General features: G+C 42.9%; 2 protein-coding genes across 2 annotated transcripts; both read left to right on the plus strand.

Moving 5' to 3' along the window:
- The first annotated feature begins 3,531 nt into the window (after positions 1-3,531).
- LOC106573966 (probable G-protein coupled receptor 88) lies at positions 3,532-11,647 on the plus strand. The gene is given in 6 exon segments (XM_045696801.1): positions 3,532-3,691; positions 3,694-3,738; positions 3,741-3,895; positions 4,156-4,546; positions 11,268-11,429; positions 11,432-11,647. Coding segments are annotated over 6 exon segments (1,029 nt in total). The 3' UTR covers positions 11,548-11,647.
- A 502-nt stretch (positions 11,648-12,149) lies between these two features.
- On the plus strand, positions 12,150-18,308 carry LOC106573980 (lachesin). The gene is made up of 6 exons (XM_014149463.2): positions 12,150-12,332; positions 12,433-12,714; positions 12,914-13,194; positions 13,677-13,934; positions 16,406-16,681; positions 17,216-18,308. The coding sequence occupies exons 4-6, from the start codon at positions 13,715-13,717 to the stop codon at positions 17,329-17,331; spliced, it is 612 nt and encodes a 203-aa protein (XP_014004938.1). The 5' UTR covers positions 12,150-12,332; positions 12,433-12,714; positions 12,914-13,194; positions 13,677-13,714; the 3' UTR covers positions 17,332-18,308.
- Positions 18,309-18,889: the final 581 nt, after the last annotated feature.

Consider the following 18,889-nt stretch of genomic DNA (forward strand, 5'->3'; position numbering starts at 1 on the left):
TTCAAAAGGCATCCCCGACTCATCTCATTTAATATTAAATATCAGGCCATCCGCCAGTCTCTGGGGATGCATTGGTTTTATGACACTTGCCTGCCAGATAATCACTTTATGGATGTTCCTTATTCTATTATGAGGATAGCCTATGCTATATTGCTTTAGATTATATTATGTAGGCCTAGGCAGGGTAGACTAGACCTATTTGCAGGGCCGGATTAACAAATCATAGGCCCTGGGGTTTTTTTTGTAGTCAACTTACTGAGTTAGAATAGTAGGATATAGTAGGTGCAATTTGTAATGTGCATCCGCAGTTTAATCTTGTTATATCAGTCACTGACAGTCACTCAATTAGCCATGTCAGCTAACAAGTTTTATGTGACCAGGGGGCCCTGACCTCCAGGGGGCCCCTATTGATTTTGTTAGTCACCCTCACTCAGATATCATTAACATGGCAGAAGTCATGGCAAAATGTGTAGAATTGCAGGTAATTAGCTTTAAAACCGCAAAAATGACTCTGCACCATGGCAAAATGTCTAGAATTGCAGAAAACTTGATTTTAAAATGGCAACATTTTCTATAGGCCTCATGGCATGTGTAGAATTGCGGAAATTATCTTTCTCTCTGCCGTGTTTTGTGTTTTGCCTGCAAGGTGGGGAGCTCCCCCACAACCATATCTTGCCCCCAAAAGGCAAGGGCCGGTCCTGAATCAGTTACCCAACCAAGACGGGGCCCCCCAGTTACCCACGTGGGCCCCCTACCTCCTCTCCTCCCCCATCTGATAAATAGCAAAGCAGCAGAAGGCTGTCTACACTCATTCAGAGCGGGCTCCTGAGTCATCCTGTGGTAGGCAGTTGCATAAAAAAGATATGAACATGTACAGTTGAAGTGGGAAGTTTACATACACTTAGGTTGGAGTAATTAAAACTCGTTTTTCAACCACTCCACAAATTTCTTGTTAACAAACTATAGTTTTGGCAAGTCGGTTAGGACATCTATTTTGTGCATGACACAAGTAATTTTTCCAGCAATTGTTTACACACAGATTATTTCACGTATAATTCACTGTATTACAATTCCAGGGGGTCAGAAGTCAACATACACTAAGTTGACTGTGCCTTTAAACAGCTTGGAAAATTCCAGAAAATTACGTCATGGCTTTAGAAGCTTCTGATATGTTAATTGACAACATTTGAGTCAATTGGAGGTGTACCTGTGGATGTTTTTCAAGGCCTACCTTCAAACTCAGTGCCTCTTTGCTTGACATCATGGGAATATCAAAATAAATCAGCCAAGACCTCAGAAAAAAAATTGTAGACCACCAGTCTGGTTCATCCTTGAGAGCAATTTCCAAATGCCTGAAGGTACTACGTTCATCTGTACAAACAATACTACGCATTGTGGCGTACAGCAGGTCAGCCACCAGGGGGAGACTCGTCGAGGCCTGGTGACAGACGGAGTATACATCACGAGGCGATGGCTCTGTCTTCTGGACGTGCCAGGTCTCGACGGGCTCTCCGGGAAGTTTGTGAGTAATCAAGGGCTAATTGCTCACCAGTTGTACAAGCCCCATAACGCTGCCAGAAGGGCAGCACACAGGAGAGGACTGGGGGAAGTAAGATGACTTCCGTGTAGTTGGAGACGAGGGAGTTTGAGTTTGTGTGCCCGACAGGATACAGCAAGATCCGGAGCCCAGAAGACGGTATCCCGGAGAGGGTCTCATGGGGGAGACCTATCCTTTTCTTTTGATTTATTATTTAATTAACACCCTTGAAACCGAGCTAATCATACTCTGTCTGTGTCTGATCTGTGTAAACGTCTTGACCCAACCCCCTGGTCTGTCACAGCATGTATAAACACCGTGGGACCATGCAGCCGTCATGCCGTCATACTATTGGGGCGCCTAGTGATCAGAGCTTTGGACTAGTAACCGAATGGTTGCGAGATTGAATCCCGAGCTGACAAGCTAAAAATGTCATTCTGCCCCTTAACAAGGAAGTTAACCCACTGTTCCGAGGCCGTAATTGAAAATGAGAATTTGTTCTTAACTGACTTGCCTAGTTAAATAAAGATTAAATAATATAAACATTTAAAATACCGCTCAACAAGGAGACGCATTCTGTCTCCTAGAGATGAATGTACTTTGGTGCGAGAAGTACAAATCAATCCCAGAACAACAGCAAAGGACCTTGTGAAGATGCTGGAGGAAACAGGTACAAAAATATCTATATCCACAGTAAAACGAGTCCTATATCGACATAACCTGATAGGCCGCTCAGCAAGGAAGATGCCACTGCTCCAAAACCGCCTCTGGTCTGATGAAACAAAAATAGAACTGTTTGGCCATAATGACCATCGTTATGTTTGAAGGAAAAAGGGGGAGGCTTGCAAGCTGAAGAACACCATCCCAACCGTGAAGCACGGGGTGACAACATCATGTTGTGGGGGTGCTTTGCTGCAGAAGGGACTGGTGCACTTCACAAAATGGATGGCATCATGAGGAAGGAAAATGATGTGGATATATTAAAGCAACATCTTAAGACATCAGTCAGGAAGTTAAAGCTTGGTCGCAAATGGGTCTTCCAAATGGACAATGACCCCAAGCATACTTCCAAAGTTGTGGCAAAATGGCTTAAGGACAACAAAGTCAAGGTATTGGAGTGGCCATCACAAAGCCCTGACCTCAATCCTATAGAAATGTGTGGGTAGAACTGAAAAAGCGTGTGCGAGCAAGGAGGCCTACAAACTTGACTCAGTTACACCAGATCTTTGCGGAGGAATGTGCCAAAATTCACCCAACCTATTGTGGGAAGCTTGTGGAATGCTACCCGAAATGTTTGACCCAAGTTAAACAATTTAAAAGCAATGCTACCAAATACTAATTGAGTGTATGTAATCTTCTGACCCACTGGGAATGTGATGAAAGAAATAAAAGCCAAAATAAATCATTCTCTCTACTATTATTCTGACATTTGACATTCTTAAAATAAAGTGGTGATCCTAACTGACCTAAGATGGAATTTTTACTAGGACGAAATTGTGAAAAACTGAGTTTAAAAGTAATTAGCTAAGGTGTATGTAAACTTCCAACTTCAACTGTATACTGTATATATATAATATATACTGTATATAATTCTTTTTTAATAGTTTTATTTTTTGCCTATTGGGCCCTCTATGGGCCTGGGCCCAGGGCCTTTCCCTGTTTACCCTGCCTGCATTAATCCGTCCCTGCCTATTTGCGCTTCTAGTTATTTCAGTACCTGGAAATCATTCAATATTAATGAAGACGCTGGGTGCAATAGGCTAGATGTGTAGGCTAAGTGTTAACATGAACCTGCGTGCTGTTCCATTCTTCTTCTTATAGGTCTTTGTTGAGCTAGTGTCTGCACTCTGTAGCATCACCACAGGCGCGCTGCGCCCATAGTCTATTACCCCCCATGCAACTGTATCACTGCCGCATTAACATGGGGAACATATCCACTGAATAGGAGATTAGCATAAACAATATTGCATAAGGACTCCTTCCCGTTTTTTCGTATGAAAAACCTTTTTTATTCTTCAAACATGCCAAACGAATCATCGCAACTGATAGACTGCGATGTGGGACACAATGCCAAGATCAGCCTTGCGGCAGTCTATTCTCTCATGTGCTTGTTTGGGACAATTTGAAACCTTTTGGTTGTCTACCTGGTCGTGACATTAAGAAACTTTGGACGGCTAGCAATGCGTTCATTGTGAACGGCTGTTGGTGTGCGCATTTTGGATGCCGCACGAGGCAGTGGAGATTTCTTCTGGTAGTCCTTTTCCGGCTGGGTACGAAGTCCTATTCCTCGGCATCACTGTCTTTCTTCTCTCCCATTCCCTCATAGCCGTCAACCGATAGGTCTCTAGTGATTTGGTAATCAACACCTATCTGTCCATCTACCAAAAAATACACACAGATCCAATCACACCAAATCACTGGAGACCTATCTGTCCATCTACCAAAAAATACACACAGATCCAATCACACCAAAACCACACCAAATCACTGGAGACCTATCTGTCCATCTACCAAAAAATACACACAGATCCAATCACACCAAAACCACACCAAATCACTGGAGACCTATCTGTCCATCTACCAAAAAATACACACAGATCCAATCACACCAAAACCACACCAAATCACTACAGACCTATCTGTCCATCTACCAAAAAATACACACAGAATGGATGCTAATTGCGTCGTGGCTTTCGGCGCTGGGATTTCTACTACCCTGGATCACGTCTTCGCGGTACCCACAGAAAGGATGCTCATATCTCCCTGCTTCCGCAGCATCACTGCTCAAAGGAGGGAAGCCCATTCTCTCTGACCCATTTGAAACTGGTACCCTGCTGTTGACTATTATTGGTGAGACAATGGTTGTTTTGTATTGCTATTTCAAAATATTTTGAAGGGTGCAGATCAGTGTGAAGAGGGTCAGCATATTACATTTTCCTATCGTGAATAACCTTCCTTATTCGCTCCCCAGAAAGGACAAACGTTTGGGGTTCTACGTGTTGGCAGTGTGTTTCATATTCATCCTCACTACAGGAGCCCCTTTTCTGGGTGTTATTAACCACTTCAGCCAAGGACCTCCATATCTGTCGTCTTTACCTGCAGGATCATCTGAGACCAGCCACCCGGACAGCTGATGAAACTGTGGGTTTGCACAACCGAAGAATTTCTGTACAAACTGTCAGAAACAATATCAGGGAAGCTCATCTGCGTGCTCGTTGTCTTCACCAGGGTCTTGACCTGACTGCAGTTCGGCGCCGTAACTGACTTCAGTGGGCAAATGCTCACCTTCGATGGCCACTGGCATGCTGGAGAATTGTGCTCTTTACGGATTAATCCCAGTTTCTACTGTATGGGGTAGATGGCAGACGTGTGGGCAAGCGGTTTACTGATGTCAACTTTGTGAATAGAGTGCCCCATGGTGGCAGTGGGGTTAAGGTATGGACAGGCATAAGCTACGGACAACGAACACAATTGCATTTTGTCGATGGCAATTTTGAATGCACAGAGATACCGGGATGAGATCCTGAGGCCCATTGTCATGCTATTCATCCACCACCCCACCTCATGTTTCAGCATGATAATGCACAGCCTCATGTCGCAAGGATCTGTACACAATTCCTGGATGCTGAAAATGTCCCAGTTCTTCCATGGTCTGCATACTCACCAGACATGTCACCCATTGAGCATGTTTGGGATGCTCTGGATCGGCGTGTACGACAGCGTGTTCCAGTTCCCACTAATATCCAGCAACTTTGCACAGCCATTGAAGAGGAGTGGGACAACATTCCACAGGCCACAATCAACAGCCTGATCAACTATATGCGAACAAGATGTGTCTCGCTGCATGAGGCAAATGGTGGTCACACAGATACTGTCTGGTTTTCTGATCCACCCCCCTACCTTTTTTTTAAGATATCTGTGACCAACAGATACACAACTGTTTTCCCAGTCATGTGAAATCCATAGATTAGGGCCTAACGAATTTATTTCAGTTAACTGATTTCCTTATATGAATTGTAACTCAGCAAAATCTTTGAAATACAGCATTTTTGTTCAGTGTATATACTTTCATATTATCTATGCATTTTTAACAACATTTGTTTGATCTTTGCAGACGGACCAGCAAACACAAGTATCCAGTCCTTCTCACTGCAGGCCATTTCCTATGGGGTTCAGCTGAACCTTACCTGCTTGTCAGACATGTACCCCAAAGCCAAACAGTACATCTGGCCCAGGATCCCAGATATGGCCCTACCCATGGTGGCCATGGTTACAAACAGCCATTTAATCATAGATAAATTCCAAGAGCACCACCAAGGCATCTTTGAGTATAGAGTGATTCACCACAGTGGGAATTGTATTTATTTTATTTTTACCTTTATTTAACTAGGCAAGTCAGTTAAGAACCAATTCTTATTTTCAATGACGGCCTAGGAACAGTGGGTTAACTGCCTTATTCAGGGGCAGAACGACAGATTTGTACCTTGTCAGCTAGGGGATTCGAACTTGCAACCTTTCGGTTACTAGCCCAACGCTCTAACCACTAGGCTACCCTGCCGAGAGGGCATTCTATACCGCCTCAGTACAAGGTACGATATAGCCACCCGTGTGTTGTCATATTTGCTGCCTTGTAATGATTTCCTCCATCAATAAGTTGATATTGATTCACAAAATGACCAGTCTATGTATAAGTCAAGACTCTCCATCCTTCTTCTTGGAGCGCTACCGTCCCGTTTTCAATCCAACCCCAGTTGTGACTAACTGATTCAGTTTATCAACCAGTTAATTATTAGAATCAGGTGCACTAGATTAGGGTTGGAGTGAAAACCTACAGGACGGTATCTCTTCAGGAACAGGGTTGGAGAGCCCTGGTATAAGTAAATAGAACATGCTATCAAGCAATGAAGTGGTTAAAGAGAACTGATTTATAGATTGATAGTCATTTGTAAAAAGGAAACGTGGAGGTTTTTACATGGAGACTAACCAGTCAAAGCTTAATGCTGTTAATATTGCCAGTTCCACATGTTTAAACAGCTTAGTAATACAGGCTTTTGCACTACTTGCACTCCATTCCCTAAAATGCCATGTTATTTAACTGTGGTGTCCCTCTGTTGTCCCTGCAGCGGAGCCCGAGTCTAAGGTGTTCACTCAGTTGGTGGGCGCAGTGGCTGGCAGTCTTGTCAGCGGAATCACAGGAGGGATCGTGGCAGGATTCATGTTAGCTAAATGGCTGAAGTGATGCTACCTTAAATCACCTCACTGTGTGGGATCTATTGCAGAGCCATTCAGATGGTCTCAACCAGAGTGCCTTACTCAATTCATACAGCAGAGCTTAACAGCGATTAATGTACAGTACTTTCAGAAAGTATTCATACCCCTTAATGTATTCCACATTTTGTTGTGTTACAGCCTGAATTCAAAATAGATTAAATAGATTTTTTTTTTTTTGCCGGTTTAAGTCCAAACTGTAACTAGGGCACCCAGGAACCATTAATGTTGTCTTGGTAAGCAACTCCTGTGTATATTTGGCCTTGTGTTTTAGGTTATTGTTCTGCTGAAAGGTGAATTTGACTCTCAGGACGTATCTGTTGGAATGCAGACTGAACCAGGTTTTCCTCGAGAGTTTTGCTTGTGCTTAACTCTATTCCATTTCTTTTTAACCCAAAAAACTCCCTAATCCTTGCTGATTACAAGCATACCCATAACAATGCTTGAAAATAGGAAGAGTGGTACTCTGTGATGTGTTGTGTTGGATTTGCCCCAAACATAACGCTATGTATTCAGGACATGAAGTTCATTTCTTTGCCACATTTTTTTGCAGTTTTACTTTAGCACCTTTTTGCAGACAGGATGCATGTTTTGGAAAATGTTTATTCTGTACAGACTTCCTGCTTTTCACTCTGTCATTTAGGTTAGTGTTTTGGAGTTGTGGATCCATCCTCAGTTTTCTCCTATCACAGCCATTAAACTCTGAGTTAGGAAGGAAGCCTGTATCTTTGTAGTGACTGGGTGTATTGATACACCAACCAATGTGTTATTAATAACTTCACCATTATCAAAGGGATATTCAATGTCTGGTTGTGATACAGCCCGGGGTCGAACCTGGGTCTCTAGTGACGCCTCTTGGACTGAGATGCAGTGCCTTTGACCGCTCGCCACTCGGTACCGCAAGAATTGAGGCTGTTCTGAGGGCAAAAGGGGGTACAACTCAATATTAAGAAGATATTCCTAATGTTTTGAACACAGTGTATATTGTAAAGATAACAGGTTGTTCTTAACCAATCAAACAGAAATAAATGGAGTGCTTGTTTTCAATGGAAGGATTTGAACCTTACCAGAAAGTCTACAACATAGGTTGTGTATGGGCTTTACTGTAATGCTATACCATCTCTATTGCAAATATGATCGGTGCCCTTCCCCCCCCACCCCAAACACACACTTGTTATATTTCTGTAATGTTTTGAAGCAAGAAGATTTCCAAGTTATGAATAGTAATCCAGATATAAAAACAATTCAAGGAAGTTCAAGAGGTCCTTTGTTTTGCTTCTGATTGTTTCATACCAGATTGCAATCAAAGTGTTTTATAGCTTTTCTCCAAGAAGAGCCACTGTGCTTTTAGCTGCCAGTGTTTTGTTGTTTATGGTTTTATAGAAACAACCCAGTCGGTAAAACCTGGTTAAAAAGACGTCAGTATGACTTTTTCTGACAACCATACGACCAGTTGGTCGACATTGTGACCTCTATTTGACCAGCTGGTCATAATTCTGACCACTATATTAGGTGCTATATTATGTAGCCTACTGGTCATAGTTAAGACCTAATCATAACCTGATAATGACCACCTTGCTACAGCTTATTACCTACTGTAAAAAGTAATACAGAGGATAAAGTTGGATGTTGAAAATATTGTTAATCACATTTCTATTTGTTTCCATAGTCACTAATTTAAGTTTAAATCTGCAACATAGTCTTACATTTAAAATAGATCATGGGGTATTGATAGGGTAGATCCTCATCAAGTACCTCTGAGCACATAAGGCGATCTGGAGCGTAGTGGCCCTCTTAAAGAGGGGTGTGTGATTGGTTAGGTCTGCGGTGAAGAGAATCAGCGGATTACAACTTTATCAATTTGAGATTTTAAAACGAAACAACAAGAATAGGACATTCCTGAAGAAACTTTATGCACTCAGCTGGCTGAAAGTTATTATTAGAAATGATGAACACGGAGCACTCTGTGTACTAGATTGTCTTTTTCAACAAGTAAGACTGATTTAGAGTGTACATTCTATACCAGAGCAGTGCTCTTCCACACCCTCCAGCCCCCCCTGAAATCTCATTGAGATACCACAGCAATTTCATACGATCCAAAAGGCGCCTGACCATAGCCGCGGGAAGTCATTTGGGGGTGGGGGTGCAGTATTTATTTTGCCGACTGGGGGGGGTGGGGTTTCAGGGGGGTGCTGCAGCACCCTCAGCAACATGACTTCCCGCGGCTATGTGCCTGACCCATAATAAAATAAAATACAGGCTAAATATGAGTAAATACTCAGTTTAAATGCTTATGATTAGCCAAACCTAAGGGAGATCTCACACAGACTCACGTTCTTGTGATTCAGTAGCATAATGCCTGTAGAAGGTATGCACCCCCTTTGCTGCCTCAGCTTGGAATTTACACATAAAAATCAAAAGGTTGTAGATATAAAAAGTGTTAGGGCTGCCATTTTCTGAAATAGGAATGACAGGTTGTGACTTTATGTATCCAACATACAGGATGAAAACAAAACATGTGTACACGACTGTATGTCCATCATGGAGGGTATTGACTCAGGAGTACCATCCTTTATCTCCCCCTCTGCCTGGTTTCATAATCTACTTTGCCTGTGCTATTTCTTATCAGGAACAGTGCTCACCATTTCTGGGAATTTGTGCTCAGGAAGGAAGTCCATTCTCTCTGACCCATTTGAAGCTGGTACCCTGCTGTTGACTATTATTGGTGAGACAATGGTCGTTTTGTATTGCTATTTCAAAATATACTGCTCAAAAAAATAAAGGGAACACTTAAACAACACATCCTAGATCTGAATGAAAGAAATAATCTTATTAAATACTTTTTTCTTTACATAGTTGAATGTGCTGACAACAAAAACACACAAAAATAATCAATGGAAATCCAATTTATCAACCCATGGAGGTCTGGATTTGGATTCACACTCAAAATTTAAGTGGAAAACCACACTACAGGCTGATCCAACTTTGATGTAATGTCCTTAAAACAAGTCAAAATGAGGCTCAGTAGTGTGTGTGGCCTCCACGTGCCTGTATGACCTCCCTACAACGCCTGGGCATGCTCCTGATGAGGTGGCAGATGGTCTCCTGAGGGATCTCCTCCCAGACCTGGACTAAAGCATCCGCCAACTCCTGGACAGTCTGTGGTGCAACGTGGCGTTGGTGGATGGAGCGAGACATGATGTCCCAGATGTGCTCAATTGGATTCAGGTCTGGGGAACGGGCGGGCCAGTCCATAGCATCGATGCCTTCCTCTTGCAGGAACTGCTGACACACTCCAGCCACATGAGGTCTAGCATTGTCTTGCATTAGGAGGAACCCAGGGCCAACCGCACCAGCATATGGTCTCACAAGGGGTCTGAGGATCTCATCTCGGTACCTAATGGTAGTCAGGCTACCTCTGGCGAGCACATGGAGGGCTGTGCGGCCCCCCAAAGAAATGCCACCCCACACCATGACTGACCCACCGTCAAACCGGTCATGCTGGAGGATGTTGCAGGCAGCCGAACGCTCTCCACGGCGTCTCCAGACTCTGTCACGTCTGTCACGTGCCCAGTGTGAACCTGCTTTCATCTGTGAAGAACACAGGGCGCCAGTGGCAAATTTGCCAATCTTGGTGTTCTCTGGCAAATGCCAAACGTCCTGCACGGTGTTGGGCTGTAAGCACAACCCCCACCTGTGGACGTCGGGCCCTCATACCACCCTCATGGAGTCTGTTTCTGACCATTTGAGCAGACACATGCACATTTGTGGCCTGCTGGAGGTCATTTTGCAGGGCTCTGGCAGTGCTTCTCCTGCTCCTCCTTGCACAAAAGCGGAGGTAGCGGTCCTGCTGCTGGGTTGTTGCCCTCCTATGGCCTCCTCCACGTCTCCTGATGTACTGGCCTGTCTCCTGGTAGCGCCTCCATGCTGTGGACACTACGCTGACAGACACAGCAAACATTCTTGCCACAGCTCGCATTGATGTGCCATCCTGGATGAGCTGCACTACCTGAGCCACTTGTGTGGGTTGTAGACTCCGTCTCATGCTACCACTAGAGTGAAAGCACCGCCAGCATTCAAAAGTGACCAAAACATCAGCCAGGAAGCATAGGAACTGAGAAGTGGTCTGTGGTCCCCACCTGCAGAACTACTCCTTTATTGGGGGTGTCTTGCTAATTGCCTATAATTTCCACCTGTTGTCTATTCCATTTGCACAACAGCATGTGAAATGTATTGTCAATCAGTGTTGCTTCCTAAGTAGACAGTTTGATTTCACAGAAGTGTGATTGACTTGGAGTTACATTGTGTTGTTTAAGTGTTCCCTTTATTTTTTTGAGCAGTGTATTTTGAAGGGTGCAGATCAGTGTGAAGAGGATCAGCATATTACATTTTCCTATCATGAATAACCTTCCCTGTTCGCTCCCCAGAAAGGACAAACGTTTGGGGTTCTACGTGTTGGCAGTGTGTTTCATATTCATCCTCACTACAGAGCCTCTTTTCTGGGTGTTATTAACAGCACTTTTTACCATGGTTCCATTGGCACTTAGGACATGTTCATGGATGATTTTCTGCACTATCTTTGTTACAAACCCATTTCTCTACACGTGGAAGAACGAGGAGTTTAGGAAAGATCCGTGCTCAAGGGAGAATTTTGGAGAGGGTCTGCAGTTGGGGTTGAGCCCATTACGATGAATACAATATCTCACCTTGTCCCAAGACAAAATAGTCACATTTTTGGCTGAACGTAATCTGAACTGCTTTGACATTGGTTATTGTAAGGATACAGCTGCTACAGTGTTTTAGAAAGCCTACCTGACAACTCAATCAAAAATGACACTATAATGTTGCTCTCAATTGGAAAATGTTAGTGATCCTGTTATTAAAGCGTTATTCTGTAGGTCCATTATGGAATACACTGTCAACTGGAAGCACACTCAACAAATTAGTAAATGATTTGTAAAAACATTGTGTATAACACTAGTTTGTCTAGTTTCATCTATTTTTCATTATACTGTTTTATGGACCATGGTTGTAATAGTGTTATATGCAAATTGTAAATCAGTTTGTGTTCATTTTAATAAAGCAGAATTTTTAAGTGCAACACTTTTTGTCACATCTGGCCTTTACAGGAGACTAGGGGCTTCTTTATCATCACTTTCTCTCTCTCACACACACACACACACACACACACACACACACACACACACACACACACACACACACACACACACACACACACACACACACACACACACACACACACACACGGTTTCCTGTGGCCATCAATGTTTTCATTTGGAAATGGCTTAAGGAGCCCATAATAACAGGAAAAGATCTAGCTTATCCCTTCTTGGCATCAGAATCATGGAATATCCAGTCCGGTCTTTTTAAAGTAAAGGGTGGATACCTTACACTGAGTGGCCAAGCTCTGCAGCAAAACTATACATTCAAGCTCAATATTCTACCTGAAAAATGGATATGAAAAAGATGCAACTTCTTCAACTGTGTGCCTTCTTCCATGTCACAGGTAAACATCATTTCTCTGATCAATAAATTAATATTATTCATTCCATTTATGCTATGGATATTTTATGTATTCAATGAATGTATGTATTGTTGTTTTGTAGTCTGTAGTCAGATAGAAGAAGTCGCCATTTCACCTCCTGGGAAAGAGGTATTTGTGCTGGCAGGTTCAGCCTTCCAGTTCACCTGTGCTTGCGTTAGTAGTTGTAAGACACCACAGTTCAGGTGGACAAGAGCTACTACTGACTCTGATGGTATGCTGACCAAAAACAGCACTCTCAAATTTTCCAGCGTGAGGATTGAGGATGCGGGTCGATATACCTGCGATGCAAAGTGCGATGGCAGTTCAGAGAAAAAACTAAAAACTGTCAAGATGACTGTCTATGGTAAGTAGAATAATTGTAGCATGTGATGACATAACCTCAAAAACTACTGTCAATGCCTTGAATAATGTCTTGAATAATTTGACATATTTACACTGTAAATTATAATGCTAGTCTACTTCAGCCAAGGCCTAAATAACTTGTTTTGCCATCATGTGAAAGAGCAAAATCACTCTATATCAACTTCTCTCTGATTTTACAGCTTTTAGTCAACCTGTGTTGGTGATGCCAAGTATTTGGACGGAAAATGTGGCTTGTGATGTAACATGCAGTGTTGATGCATTTGACCACGTTGACCGTGTCCACATAAGCTGGTATCTAGGAAGTGAGCTTCTTAAAAATGAAACACAGCAGACTTTGGATGCAGCTAACGTGTCAGACACACTGACTCTTACTCCCCTGAGGGACCATACTGGGAAGAATCTGACCTGTGAAGTGAAAGCAGACATGAGAAATAACTCAAAACAGGTCTCGACATACACTGTGAGTACCTTATTACAATTCAGATTCACTTCAGAATGGGTATACGGTGTCTTAGTGATAGTCCCTAGTTAATTTGTGAATAAATAATGGTAACACGTTACTGAAAGCATCCATGTATAATGCATTATGATGCAGCTATGCATTGTAAGACTTGTTATAAGACATTATAAAGGCTCCTACATGCTTTTAACAAGTTAGAAACCATTTTACCTGGATGCTCTCGGTAGAGTGTTACCGAAATGATTCACTGTGTTCAAAGATGTCTCCTTCCAGCCTTGATGGCAATACGGTACACTTAATCCTTGAGCTATTGAACTGTTTGACTTATGCTGAATTTCTAATCGCCCTAAAGGCGCCACTCCCTGGGCAGTCGTAGATCAGACAGGATCAGATAGATCCTGAAGCATTATGATAATAGGCTGAGGTATAAAACCTTGTAATCGTCCTCAGATATCTCATAGTAACGTGTTGTTGTGTTCCAGATGCACCCAAGATCAACATCAGTGCTTCCTCATCTGGGATGGAAGAGGAGGAAGTGGTGATGAGCTGCAGAAGTAATGGCCACCCCACCCCCACTATTGAGTGGGAGAGAAAAGGGGAGCTCTGGCCCAAGAATCTGCATCGACACGCACAAGGAAACGTCACGGGCCGGCTACACCGCAGCAACCAAGGGGTTTACCAGTGTGTGGCCAAGAATGTGGTGTCCGAGGCAAAGGAAGAGATGAAACTGGAGGTGCAATGTAAGTGTACTACTAACTACTTTAGCCAGGGGCCAACAAGCAGGGGTTCCACAATGCTAAGCTTAAGATACCTTATCTGATGGTACTGGAACTGTAATAATATCCCCACGCTAATTGTTATGACAATGCGTTTTTATTTTTTTTATTTCACCTTTATTTAACCAGGTTGGCCAGTTGAGAACAAGTTCTCATTTACAACTGCGACCTGGCCAAGATAAAGCAAAGCAAAGCAGTGTGACACAGACAACAACACAGAGTTACACATGGAATAAACAAGGGTACAGTCAATAACACAATAGAGAAGAAAAAAAAGTCTATATACAGTGTGTGCAAATGGAGTAAGGAGGTAAGGCAATAAATAGGCCATAGTAGCGAAGTAATTACAATTTAGCATATTAACACTGGAGTGATAGATGAGCAGATCGTGATGTGCAAGTAGAAATACTGGTGTGCAAAAGAGCAGAAAAGTTAATAAAAACAATACGGAGATGAGGTAGGTAGATTGGGTGGTCTATTTACAGATGGGCTATGTACAGCTGCAGCGATCGGTTAGCTGCTCAGATAGCTGATGTTTAAAGTTAGTGAGGGAAAAATAAGTCTCCAGCTTCAGCGATTTTTGTAATTCGTTCCAGTCTTTGGCAGCAGAGAACTGGAAGGAAAGGCGGCCAAAGAGGTGTTGGCTTTGGGGATGACCTGTGAAATATACCTGCTGGAGCGCGTGCTACGGGTGGGTGTTGTTATCGTGACCAGTGAGCTGAGATAAGGCGGAGCTTTACCTAGCATAGACTTATAGATGACCTGGAGCCAGTGGGTCTGGCGATGAATATGTAGCGAGGGCCAGCCGACTAGAGCATACAAGTCGCAGTGGTGGGTGGTTGACCGTGTCCGCATCATCTTTTGATTCATAATTGTACTATTTGCATTTACAAATGACAACATTATGACAGCTATACTCAACAAAAATGTAAACACAACATGTAAAGTGTTGGTCCCATGTTTCATGAGCTGAAAATCAAATATCCCTGAAATTTTCCATACGCACAAAAAGCATATTTCTCTCAAATTTTCGTACACAAATTTGTTTACATCCCTATTAGTGAGCATTTCTCCTTTGCCAAGATAATTCATCAACCTGACAGGTGTGGCATGTCAAGAATCTGATTAAACTGCATGATCATTACACAGGTGCACCTTGTGCTGGAGACAATAAAAGGCCACTCAAATGTGCAGTTTTGTCACACAACACAATGCCACAGATGTCTCAAGTTGCAAGGGAGCGTGCAATTGGCAACACAGACTGCGGGAATGTCCACCAGAACTGTTTCCAGATAAACATTAAATGATTTCTATACCGTAAGCCACATCCAATATCGTTTTAGATAATTTGGCAGTATGTCCAACCAGCCTCACAACCGCAGACCACGTGTAACCACGCCAGCCCAGGACCTCCATATCCGTCTTCTTTACCTGCGGGATCATCTGAGACCAGCCACCCGGACAGCTGATGAAACTGTGGGTTTGCACAACCGAAGAATTTCTGTACAAACTGTCAGAAACCATATCAGGGAAGCTCATCTGCATGCTCGTTGTCTTCACCAGGGTCTTGACCTGACTGCAGTTCGGCGCCGTAACCGACTTCAGTGGGCAAATGCTCACCTTCGATGGCCACTGGCATGCTGGAGAATTGTGCTCTTTACGGATTAATCCCGGTTTCTACTGTATGGGGTAGATGGCAGACGTGTGGGCGAGCGGTTTACTGATGTCAACTTTGTGAATAGAGTGCCCCATGGTGGCAGTGGGGTTAAGGTATGGCCAGGCATAAGCTACGGACAATGAACACAATTGCATTTTATTGATGGCAATTTGAATGCACAGAGATACCGTGACGAGATCCTGAGGCCCATTGTCATGCCATTCATCCGCCGCCATCACCTCATGTTTCAGCATGATAATGCACGGCCTCATGTCGCAAGGATCTGTACACAATCCCTGGAAGCTGAAAATGTCCCAGTTCTTCCATGGTCTGCATACTCATCAGACATGTCACACATTGTGCATGTTTGGGATGCTCTGGATTGGCGTGTACGACAGCATGTTCCAGTTCCCACCAATATCCAGCAACTTTGCACAGCCATTGAAGAGGAGTGGGACAACATTCCACAGGCCACAATCAACAGCCTGATCAACTATATGCAAACATGATGTGTCGCGCTGCATGAGGCAAATGGTGGTCACACAGATACTGTCTGGTTTTCTTATCCACAGGTATCTGTGACCAACAGATGCACAATGTATTCCCAGTCATGTGAAATCCATAGATAAGAGATTAATGAATTTATTTCAGTTGACTGATTTCCTTATATGAACTGTAACTCCGCAAAATCTTTGAAACTGAAATATAACATTTTTGTTCAGTGTATATACTTTCATATTATCTATGCATTTTTACAACATTTGTTTGATCTTTGCAGACGGACCAGAAAACACAAGTATCCAGTCCTTCTCACTGCAGGCCATTTCCTTTGGGGTTCAGCTGAACCTTACATGCTTGTCAGACATGTACCCCAAAGCCAAACAGTACATCTGGCCCAGGATCCCAGATATGGCCCTACCCAAGGAGGCCATGGTTACAAACAGCCATTTAATCATAGATAAATTCCAAGAGCACCACCAAGGCATCTATGAATGTAGAGTGATTCACCACAGTGGGAATACAGAGAGAGCATTCTATACCGCCTCTGTACAAGGTACGATATAGCCACCTGTGTGTTGTCATATTTGCTGCCTTGTAATGATTTCCTCCATCAATAAGTTGATATTGATTCACAAAATGACCAGTCTATGTATAAGTCAAGACTCTCCATCCTTCTTCTTGGAGCGCTACCGTCCCGTTTTCAATCCAACCCCAGTTGTGACTAACTGATTCAGTTTATCAACCAGTTAATTATTAGAATCAGGTGCACTAGATTAGGGTTGGAGTGAAAACCTACAGGACGGTATCTCTTCAGGAACAGGGTTGGAGAGCCCTGGTATAAGTAAATAGAACATGCTATCAAGCAATGAAGTGGTTAAAGAGAACTGATTTATAGATTGATAGTCATTTGTAAAAAGGAAACGTGGAGGTTTTTACATGGAGACTAACCAGTCAAAGCTTAATGCTGTTAATATTGCCAGTTCCACATGTTTAAACAGCTTAGTAATACAGGCTTTTGCACTACTTGCACTCCATTCCCTAAAATGCCATGTTATTTAACTGTGGTGTCCCTCTGTTGTCCCTGCAGCGGAGCCCGAGTCTAAGGTGTTCACTCAGTTGGTGGGCGCAGTGGCTGGCAGTCTTGTCAGCGGAATCACAGGAGGGATCGTGGCAGGATTCATGTTAGCTAAATGGCTGAAGTGATGCTACCTTAAATCACCTCACTGTGTGGGATCTATTGCAGAGCCATTCAGATGGTCTCAACCAGAGTGCCTTACTCAATTCATACAGCAGAGCTTAACAGCGATTAATGTACAGTACTTTCAGAAAGTATTTATACCCCTTAATGTATTCCACATTTTGTTGTGTTACAGCCTGAATTCAAAATAGATTAAATAGATTTTTTTTTTTAAGCCGGTTTAAGTCCAAACTGTAACTAGGGCACCCAGGAACCATTAATGTTGTCTTGGTAAGCAACTCCTGTGTATATTTGGCCTTGTGTTTTAGGTTATTGTTCTGCTGAAAGGTGAATTTGACTCTCAGGACGTATCTGTTGGAATGCAGACTGAACCAGGTTTTCCTCGAGAGTTTTGCTTGTGCTTAACTCTATTCCATTTCTTTTTAACCCAAAAAACTCCCTAATCCTTGCTGATTACAAGCATACCCATAACAATGCTTGAAAATAGGAAGAGTGGTACTCTGTGATGTGTTGTTTTGGAAAATGTTTATTCTGTACAGACTTCCTGCTTTTCACTGTCATTTAGGTTAGTGTTTTGGAGTTGTGGATCCATCCTCAGTTTTCTCCTATCACAGCCATTAAAATCTGAGTTAGGAAGGAAGCCTGTATCTTTGTAGTGACTGGGTGTATTGATACACCATTGTTGGATTTAGGATGAACTCTGAACATTGAGATATTACATAAATGATCAGAAGCATTGAATATAAGGAGTGAAAGAGACTGGGTTTTATGTCAGAAGTTAATGGTTTTCTGTAGAAAGAGAGGGGCTTTGGAATGTGTTGGGTGGACGGGAGGAGATCACAGGATTGCTATAGGGGAGCGGATGGACATCTGTGCATTAGTCGGAAGTTTACATACATGTAGTTTGGAGTTATTAAAACTCGTTTTTCAACCACTCCACAAATTTCTTGTTAACAAACTATAGTTTTGGCAAGTCGGTTAGGAGATCTACTTTGTGCACGACACAAGTCATTTTTCCAACAATTGTTTACAGATAGATTATTTCACTTATAATTCACCGTATCACAATTCCAGTGTGTCAGAAGTTTACATACACTAAGTTGACTGTGCCTCTAAACAGCATGGGAAATTCCAGAAAATTATGTCATGGCTTGAGAAGCTTCTGATATGCTAATTGACATAATTTGAGTCAATTGGAGGTCTATCTGTGGATGTATTTCAAGGCCTACCTTCAAACTCAGTGCCTCTTTGCTTGACATCATGGGGAAATCAAAAGAACTCAGCCAAGACTTCAGAAAAAAAATTGTAGACCTCCACAAGTCTGGTTCATCCTTGGGAGCAATTTCCAAATGCCTGAAGGTACCCCGTTCATTTGTACAAACAATAGTACGCAAGTATAAACACCATGGGACCACGCTGCCGTCATACCGCTCAGGAAGGAGACGCGTTCTGTCTCCTAGAGATGAACGTACTTTGGTGCGAAAAGTGCAAATCAATCCCAGAACAACAGCAAAGGACCTTGTGAAGATGCTGGAGGAAACAGGTACAAAAGTATCTATATCC

This window comes from Salmo salar, chromosome ssa16 (genome assembly GCF_905237065.1).
Source record: "Salmo salar chromosome ssa16, Ssal_v3.1, whole genome shotgun sequence".
NCBI lineage: Eukaryota > Metazoa > Chordata > Actinopteri > Salmoniformes > Salmonidae > Salmo > Salmo salar.